This window comes from Haliaeetus albicilla, chromosome Z (genome assembly GCF_947461875.1).
Source record: "Haliaeetus albicilla chromosome Z, bHalAlb1.1, whole genome shotgun sequence".
Lineage (NCBI taxonomy): Eukaryota > Metazoa > Chordata > Aves > Accipitriformes > Accipitridae > Haliaeetus > Haliaeetus albicilla.
The window spans coordinates 27,454,142-27,464,086 of record NC_091516.1 but is presented as its reverse complement, the minus strand read 5'-3'; the positions used below and the strand labels follow the sequence as shown (position 1 = coordinate 27,464,086).

Sequence of the window (9,945 nt, the reverse complement as noted above, 5' to 3'; positions counted from 1 at the left end):
AGTAGTTGAAAACACTGTAAGTAATATAGTTTTGGTTTTTTTTCCCCTTCTTGAAGACAATTTTCTTTATATTCTTCTAGTACTAGACTTTTCCCAGTACTACAATAAACAATGCTGGTGTGCTTAGCTGGTTTGTTATTGTCCTCTCAGGATACTTACTAGCTCCTAGAAGCAGGCACTGATTGAGTGCATTGGAGGGCTATAGGTGGTGTTAATCATTCATTCAGTGGCTGAAGAATTTGTCATTGAATTGACTACTTGTTGCACTGTTCTTCCCTGGACTCCTGCCTTTCGTCTGTATTGTATTCACTTGATTTTACAGGCAATGTGGAAGTAAGAGGTAGGAATAGACCAGTTCCTCTGGCTAAAGGCACCATGCCCTCAGTCATTCTGCAGAATTCGCTTTTTCAGAATTCACTCACAGAACTCAGAGTTTTGTTATTTTGTTGAAGTTTCACGTTCAAGACTTTACTTTTTAACTCCTGACCATGATGAAACCTGGTTCTGGTGCTCTTTGCTCTCTGATTGCCCTGCAAAAAATAAATAAAAAAAAAAATAAAAAAGAGGAGTCATTGGTTTTATAGCATTTGCCACTTGCCATGACAGCAGAGGAACCAGATTGGAGTACAGATGCTAACTAGGGAATATGTGGAGCTCATTCTGATCCTAGTGCCTTCATGAGATATAGACAGGTCAGCTCCAAGAACATGCAGTGGTCAAAGTTCAAAAAGAGAGGAGTCCCTGAAGATAATTACAGCCTTTCCACTTCCTCTGGCATGTGCAGTGTTGAGGAGAGTTTTGAGCTGTGCCATCTGTGCCTGCTAAGTCTTTTGCGAACTGTCTGCCTGAAAAATGCAATGAAACCTTGGAGTCGAAAGTAGTCACTGTTGAATGTTATGTTCTCTGTGCAAGTGTTATCTGGTGTAGTAGAGTACATTAAAGTGGACACGGCATTTAGGAGGACCTGATCTGTGATTTACATGGGACATTGATGGCTGTGGAGCCACAAAGTTTCAGTATTTTAGTGCTCTGAAGTACATCCTGCCTCAACCAGCCTGTGCAGGCTAAGACTTCTGTTCACCCCTTTTTGGCTGCTCCAGCTGCACTTACTATACAAATAAGTACTTCAAGACATGTAACAATTAGTGTTTTTTTAAAATATCATTTTAGAACAATTAAGCAATAAAGGATTGCACCAAGATGTAAATCAGGAGTCCCTCCATTGAGTGCAGACACAACTAAACAGTGAATGCAATTATCTGAGCAGCATGCCCATTCATCAGCGTAGCGGTGCTGCGAGCAGTCAGACATAGCCAGCAGTGTGTGATATCAGATGTTATTAAAGAAAGCAGCTGTATTAATGATCATTCAGTCATCCATTCATTTTGGCTAGGATAAAGACAAGATATGATTCTAAGTAGAATTATCTAAGTAGCATTATCATTAGAGGAAATATATATACGCATATCTTCAGATGAACTTCCCAAATGCTTATGGCTACAAATTTTCAGAAGTCGTCTAAAGAACAGAGCATATGGAGATGTAGAAAGTCTCCTAAATATATCCCTTTCTAATAAAAAATTAACGTGGCAGAATTTGAATGAATATTAGGAATTTAAAGCTGTTTTTGAGCTTTTAATAAAACATTCTGTTTAAAGATGGAGCAGGATAGATTCAGTGATCAAGAGCAATTTGGATAAGTACCTCTAAATCATATATATTACCTTAATTTCTTGTGATCCACATAAATGGACTAGGAAATGTAAAAAAGTTACTTCTACATGGGACTTCTGATGTTTTTCCTCTGAACCTAGTGATCAGGCCTACCAGGAGAGTGTAAAGCACCCAAGTATAATGAAAAATACATCCTGCTGTACTTTTAGCTTAACTTCCAGTTTTTCAGAGAAACTTCAAATACAATATTTCAGAAATATCAGAAAAGCTACAAATAGCTTCATAAATAATAATTGCAGAAGTCTGTTGGAATTTCGTGTAGTTTTTTGACTTAGCTGTTAGATTTCCTTTTCATGAGCTGCTCAGAGACCTCTACCCAAATAAGGTTTTGTCTGCAAGTAGATTTCAGCTGTAGCTGTTTTCTCTGTGAATACCAAAGTGGCATCAGAGCAGAGATACTTGTGTTTCTGTTACACGGCATTCTGTAATCGGTGTTGCAGAACGTGTTGACTTGGGAGTTAATATTTGAAAAGGATTGCAAATCAACTTTTGAAAATTTTGTGCATGAAATTAATCAATCTGATTTGTCATCTGACTTATTTCCTATCTTCGTCCGGGTCCCCCCAGTGCCAGTGTAACCACCCTGCTCTGCTTGCACTGCTGTGGGATGGTGCCCCTCGGGGAGGTTTTGACCCCAGTCCTGCCTCGGCCCCTCCTGGTCCAGCCTCCTGCTGCTCCCAGACATGATCGGCATAATGATCCACTCAGCTGTGAAAAGATGTGGGATAATGAGGGTGGTAGGCACAGACTTTCCAGTTAATGCTGTTCAGGCTCATCTGACTTATTTAAATGCAGCAGGTTAGGGAAAGATCAATATAAGTATTACATTACATAGAAAAAGGCATTTTCACTAGCACAGCTGCAGCGCCATGACTTCAGCTTGTTTTTGTATCTACTTCCAGAACTGCTTGATTTTATGATGTCCTTCAGCAGGGCAGAATATACATTTTGTGTGCTCAAAACAAAATGGCATTTTAAAATCCCCTTGTGAAAAGAGTCACCTTTAGCAACAAAGTCTGACAGAAAATAATTTATTGCCTTAAGTTTTGCAGTATGTTTAGAAACTGAGGGAAAATGCACCTTGAAACGTGGAAAAATCAACATTCAGGGCATTTCATTGTGGTAGAAGGAGTTCACAGCTGATATGCAGAAGTAGCAGGAAAGAAATTACAGCGGTTATTTCTTTGTGAATAGGTTGTGGCACTGTAACTTAAATGCTGATTAAAAGCAAAATTGATGCTTGCAGATTTACTGAGGCACTAATGTTTGTACCAAACATAGTTATGTCATCATTCTTTGGTGTCATCTTTATTTCCCTTGGATGGATTTATCCGGTTGGCAGATGGCTATCAAGTAAGTTATCAGTTTAGTGGTATGAGGAAGGTATGTGGACCAATACTTTCCATTTTTCCTTCATTACACGTTTTCCCATGAGTTTCAGCTGTGGTAAAGGGATAATTGTGTATTTCCATCCTTATCTTTTGTGTACCAAGCATGCTTCAGGACTTTGAATATCTAGTAAGTGTCTCTGACAAGGAGGTACACATTTGAAGGAAGAAACAAAAATGTGGCATGTTTGGTAACAACAGAAATTTTTGTAGTGTTCAATAAACTCTTTTAGGAATGAGCCCAGTTCTCTGAACCTGTCTGCACCAGGGTAATTTTCATAATTTATTATATATTAAAACCACTCTGTGTTGTTCAGATTTTATTGCTATTAAACAAAGCTAAATAAAATTAAAGACATTTTTTTTGCAAGACTGGTGTGCTGTAAAGAGAACCTTGTGTAAATGAAGACTGTCCATGCTCTCCATGCAGTCCTTTATATTTGTACTAGAGAAGCAGTAGGATGCTATGAAGTTAAATTGGTACAGTTTGTCCTCAATCTCTGCATAGTATTTTGTCTCCAAATTTTTAATGTTTAAGAAATAGACGATGTAGCCCGGCGCTATATTATCTCCAGTGGGAAGTCTGTCTTCAAAGGTTTGCACCCTCTTTCTGCCTCCTGACCCTGGCTGCCCTTTCCCACATCATGTCACAATTTGACTCCCCCTTCTGTGCTAATACATTCATTTGTGGAACCGTGCTGTGGATGGGATCACTGCACTAAGCTGACTTAAGAAAATTATTATTTGCTTTGATTAATGACCCATTTTAAGGGGCAGCCCCATGGGCAATCTTAATGGTACACTGATGAGGGCAGCAAGTGGTGGACCTCATGGAGACAGTTAAGTCCTGCAGCCACAAAAGTAAACCACAAACCAGACTGGATCTGGCTTGTCTACAGTAAAAACTTGCACTGTGGTAAAAGTATTTAACTAAATCTGATCACTGTGTGAGTCACAAACTCATAGAATCATAGAATGCTTTGTGTTGGAAAGGACCTTAAAGATCATGTACTTCCAACCCCCCTGCCATGGGCAGGGACACCTTCCACAGACCAGATTGCTCAAAGTCCCATCCTGACCCAGTCAGGAGAAACAAATAAAACTTGAGTAACAAATAAAATTTGAGAAACAAATAAAAAGGAGTGTGCAATTCACCTATATCATAGCAAATGTTCACCCAGAGACCACATTCAGACTGTGAATAAGAACTTAATTCTTTTATTTATCTATCTTTTTGAATTCTGCCTTTGCATCTTTGATATTAATGTAATGTCATCTTCATTGGTAAGATTAATAAATCAGCCCTCAATGTATGTGCCTTGCCTTTTTATATATCCAGTGAAATATTTTCCAATGTGGCTAATAAATAAAAATGAAATATTATTAACTTAAATTTCTGATGAAGTCTTACACAGTTCCGTCAAGGCTATGGTCCTGATTTCACAGCAATTGTGAAACATCTCGTTACAATTCTTTCACTGCTGCTTTTTGCAAGTACTTGCAGAATCATTAACTTGAATGCCATGCTCATCTTTCCTCCCGAGTTGTTCTTTCTTTTTTTAAAGGAGTACAGAAGTCTACCAACTGAATTTTTAGACCATGATTATTCTTTTTCTGAGTTCTTTAAACCAAGGCTTATTACACATGGTCTAACTATGGATTTTCAGAGATTGAGTGTTTTCTTGCACTTCTTTTTTGCATTAGAAGTCTTTCCAAGTATATAAATGCAGAGGAATGATGATATTATATAATGACTAATGTGAGAATGCAGTAAAGTAAATAACAGTAGTTCAGAAAACATGCTTTATAGACAAAGGCATAGGGCCTCTTATAATTGTACATGTAGACTTAATCTCTTTGGGAATATTTGAAACATAAGATGTTAATGTTCTAACAGAAATAGGATTAAACAGCTGGATGTGTCTTGTCTGTAAACTGAATTTCAAGTCAGTGCAAACAACCTCCACAAACATCTTCAGCATTTCCAAAAAACCCACTGATGCTAAAATTTGAAAATGAAAAGGTAAGGTTGCCAGCATCACTGGATAAACTTCCAGATAAGCTTCCCTCAGACATCTCAATGACAGCTCCAAAAAAACCCTGAACGGCTTTTGTAGTCATGTGAGTAAGAGGATCCAAAAACCACTCAGGAGCATCTGAGAATGTGGGGTATTCTGCATGTGCTTACCCCTTTTTTCAAGCTGGGTCCCACTGAAAGAATTCCAGATGAGGAATACTGGGGATGCTGTGAAGGAATTCTGTAGTTAAATACAGATCAAGAATTGCATTTTATGTTGTTTTATTTGTAACAAGTGGTTTCAAATCTTTTACTTCCAAACCTGATCCGTTTTATTAATTAAATTTTTGTTTTGTTTCACTATTAAGCTTGTCTGGTGTTGCAGATACAAGGTGAATCAGGATAGAGCTGGTAAACTTAAAATGTAATATCTGCATGAAGGCAGAAGCAAGGGGTCTTAACAGATCTGCAAGAAGATGCAAATCTAAACCAGCAGATATATCAGCATCTTGCTCCTTTTGTTAAGATGTTTTAAATCAGTGTGAGGCTGCTACAGCTATGCAAGTCAAATACGTCTAAGGTAAAAGCTGTCTTTCGTGAGAAAAAAAAAAAAAAAAAAATCCATGTAACTTCCTCCACATGCTGAAGTGTAGACCTGTATGCAGCATCAGAGCATGCCTGTGTGGACAATGTGCAACATCCTTGCTCAGTAAGGCACTTAGGCATTTAAACAGTATTAGTCGTAAGTACACTGCAGGGAAGTTTGTCTTTTTTCAGTAATAATAATAAAGAAGGTGAACAACTTCTTCCATTCTTTTGACCCTAGCATGCCAACCCTAAGTAGTAAACTAAACATTCATGAAAGATTAATCACTTAGGAAATTAGTATCTTCTTATATTTCAGTCAGTGAAACTTCACCAGCGCCATCCATTTAGTGACAGACAGGACGGTTGATGTGGTACACTTCATCTTGAACCATTCAACCTTCAGAAGATCTCTTATATAGGTAACAGCTGGAGCAGCCCTGTGAAATAGCCACGATGCCTAAACATGAAAAGCCAACCACCATTGAAGGAAATGGTAATTACAACTACAATTATGCATCTTAAGCATATATTCATTTTCTGCATGTAGCTCAACAGTGTGCAAGTTTTGTTTTCTTCTTGTTCTTTCTAATACAAAATCTTCTTTGTCACAATTCATTACCTTTTGTTCAGAAATTTATTTTACTTGGCTTTTGAAAGCAGCTTTGCTGTGTAAGTTGGCTAGTTGTAGCATGGCAGTGCGGCTTTCCACTGGTTAGTAAATCAAAAGAGTGCAACCACAGCCCGGTTACTTGTCTTGCATTTATATGTAGTTTAAAGGGAAGATTGAGAAAACAAGGCTGTTTTGTGGCTTCTGTAAATTGCATAAAGGCAATGCCTCCTTTACTTATTGCTTTGAATATTTGGTGTGAAATGTCAAACATTCTTCATAATAAGATTAACAATATTTCTATACTGATACTGCACTGTTCTGGATGTAAAAAAAGTTTTTGTAGGCTGGTAATGCCTAATGGATTACTCTGGCAAAATGCAAGGCAACTCTTTGATATAGGAAGTACTTTCAGTTCTCATGGACAATACTACACTTTCCAAAATATGGATCTTTTTTGTACAGAACAGACATGACATTTCGTACCTTCAGCAAGGAGGAAAATTGCAAGGGACCTTATTCTAGGCTGGTTTCTGAATGAATTCATTAGGTCTTTCTAAGTACCAGGGCTGGTACTACTAAAAAGTACTTTCTGTATTTTTAATTCACACTTGTAATGTGCCATAGTAATAAAATGGGTTCTGCTTCCATAGAAAACATCAGAAAGGACTGCTTAGCATTTTGGCAGAATATAACAAGCAGTTCATTTTAAGAGTCCATCCTGTTTTCTTTCCTTTTTTTGTCTGAGCATCTTCATTGTTTTTTTTCTGCCAGTGTTTTCTACAAGTCCCTTTATTGACCAATTTAATTTTTAAGCAGTACATGTTAATGGAGTTCATTTTAACATGAGCGAAGCACAGAATTTAATGTAGCATAGGCAAAATACTTAACAACTTCAGCAGAATTTTTATCTGAATAAAAAAAAATGACCATGAATATAGAACATACATATTTTTATAATAATTTCTAATAAAAAAATTCTTAGAATATCAAAGTTCTAAGTTTATCCTAAATGTCTGCCTTCTGCTTGCACATATCTGACTAAATTAACTTACCTTCTTATCCAGTTCCTTTATTATTCATTCAAAGTACAGAGGTTAGCATTCCCATGGTGAACAAAACACACACATCTTTATAACTGGAGAAGGCTGAGATCTTTAGGTTGCAGAAACATGATCACTCTGACACATTTTGCATGAAAATTTATCATGTATGTAATTTATAATAAAATCTAACTACCTTAATGACAGTTATCCGTATATTTGGAGATGAGATCTTGTGAGTAAATTCAAGACTCCATCTAGATTTAAGAAGACTTAAAAAGCTGGAGCTCCACTTCAAGTAACTATGAGATACTTTCAGAATGTGGTTCTCAGTCAACTTTTGACTTAAAATGTTCCAAGGGCTGGAGTTAGTTAGCACAGAGCTCAGGCACTAATCTGGTTGCAATTTCTTTACAGGAGGTTTTGCTTCACCATTGCTGACAGTCCTGAGGAATATTCTTGCAAAGAATGGATGACCCCAACAGTTGCAAAAATGCAATCTAGGGCCATACATTTTTGCTTTTTGATATCTTTAGCTCTAGGGAAGCCCTGGTTTGGCCATTCTTCTTGTTTCATAGCATGTCTTCTGCAAAATCTGTGATAGTAGGACATGTATGGTTAATTAAGCTAAGTTCATGAATGTGGATTCATTGTTCTAGGCTTCTCATATAGGAAAAGAAGACTTAGGGCACAAACCTTCAGAGTGGATGTTCAAAAGAGATCAGATGGAAAGTGCCTATTATCATCTAAAAATAATAAAGAGAATATGTGGTGAGCTGTTCAGCTCTAGGTATCAACCTTAAAAGAGCTGTCTTCTCACAAAGTAGTAAAAAATACAGTTGACTTCAGATCCACTAAGAATGCTACTTTTGTAACTTGAACATAAACTGCTTTCTCCATATTAAAATGTGTTCTTCCCATGTTAACTGTAATATGAATGAATAAAAATAAGCTAAGTAAATCACATTTCAGAACCTGAAAAGGTCAGATTGGTATGATTTACTGCAGTCTCACACTTCCTAGAATGCATTGGACACTTAATATTCTGATTCTAATTCTTGCAGTAAAGACTGGATGAAAATAAAAAACTGCCCACCATCAAGCCAACTGTATGATGAAGACACAAAGTAAATGTGACTTCTCCTGATTGCTTTATTACAGTAACCACCAGGTCCTGCAAGCTTGTCAGATCTCTAGTCTTGCGTAGGACAAAGCACTACGTAGTTAGGTCTTTGTCTGGCATAGGTAGGGAAATGTGGGTGTATCCACAGAGATAGTGTAAGACATGGTGGCCTGGAAACTTTTATCCATGCCTTTCTGAAGGGGATGAAATACTAAGGGCTTTCTCACTGAATTATCTTCCTCCTCTACCTTCTGAAGATTTTATAATAGCAAAATCAGATTTGGCCTAAAATTCTTGTACTGAAATTGTGCAATAAACTTAGTTATCCCTGAAGGGAAACTTTGCCTAAGAGAAGTCCTGACCCACAAACTGAGAGACAACACTCAAACTTCATGGTGTGTAAGTACAGCCCAGGAAGAAAATGGAAAGAGGAGAATGTAATCAGATGATATGCCCAATGCCAGCCACAATGCCAACTTGATCTATGTGACCTCAGTCTCTGTTGTTTTAGTAGAACATTTGTAATTTTTCCTTACCCGTGGAAAACAAATGAGCAATTTATGGATGTGAATTGAATGGATTCCATTTGTTCCCTGTGGTCCCATCTGTAATTTTTAGTTGTTGAGTGGGCTACAATTAGTTGGGCAAATTGTCTTTATTGGCAATCTGCAGAGAGGGAAACCTTATTGCCCTTCAGGCAACTTCTGGAAACTCTATGGGTGTAGAAGTCTGCAGGCCACAGCATGTACATTAAGACTAATAAGCCTTCCAAGACACTAGTGGCTTTATGACATTGTAGTATAAATGTTCTGCCTACTTTAGTATTTACAACCTTACCAGTTCAGGTGCAGAAAAATAAGCAGTATATTTGCTAGTGTGACTGTAACTGAATAGGAATTATTATTTTACTTCACAAATTCATAGCTATTGCTGGACAGGATATTTTCTGAGCATTGTGATTTTAATTTTAGTCCATTGGAAGAAAAAATTGTGACACTAACTGGGAAAAACATGAAAGAAAAATCAAACATGGTCTCAAATACTAAGTGTGGCAGTTGTTGTATAAAGGTAATTTTTATTTGTAATTTCTGTGTTTCAAGTCCCATTCTCCTGTGCCCAAGGTCGGCCAAGCTGTTTTTCCCAAGGTATGGTTTCCCCTCATACGCTAAGCGGATGGGGTCTATAGTGTTAAGGTCTCAAATCTTGGATGTTGAAGTCTGCACCAATTCACTCTTGCCATAGACTTTCTGTGAGACCTTGGTATATTATTTCTGGTGTGTTTCACAGCTGTTACTTCTAGCGATATTTTTCCTCACAGAAGTGTTGTGAGACACTCTCATATTTACATGATCAGAAAGAATAATATGGAAACATATGTAAATATCTAGAATTTAATATTATACAACTCTTCCTTTCTTTTTGACTAGTACTTCATATGCATTTGT

General features: G+C 37.3%; 1 protein-coding gene across 1 annotated transcript in view; it reads left to right on the top strand.

The window, feature by feature from the left end:
• Nucleotides 1-6,064: 6,064 nt before the first annotated feature.
• Nucleotides 6,065-9,945, top strand: part of TMC1 (transmembrane channel like 1) — a 72,673-nt gene continuing 68,792 nt past the window's right edge. The window contains exon 1 of the mRNA XM_069776075.1: nt 6,065-6,220. Within this exon, the coding sequence (XP_069632176.1) occupies nt 6,181-6,220 (40 nt within the window). The 5' untranslated portion in view covers nt 6,065-6,180. The remainder of the gene's footprint in view (nt 6,221-9,945) is intronic.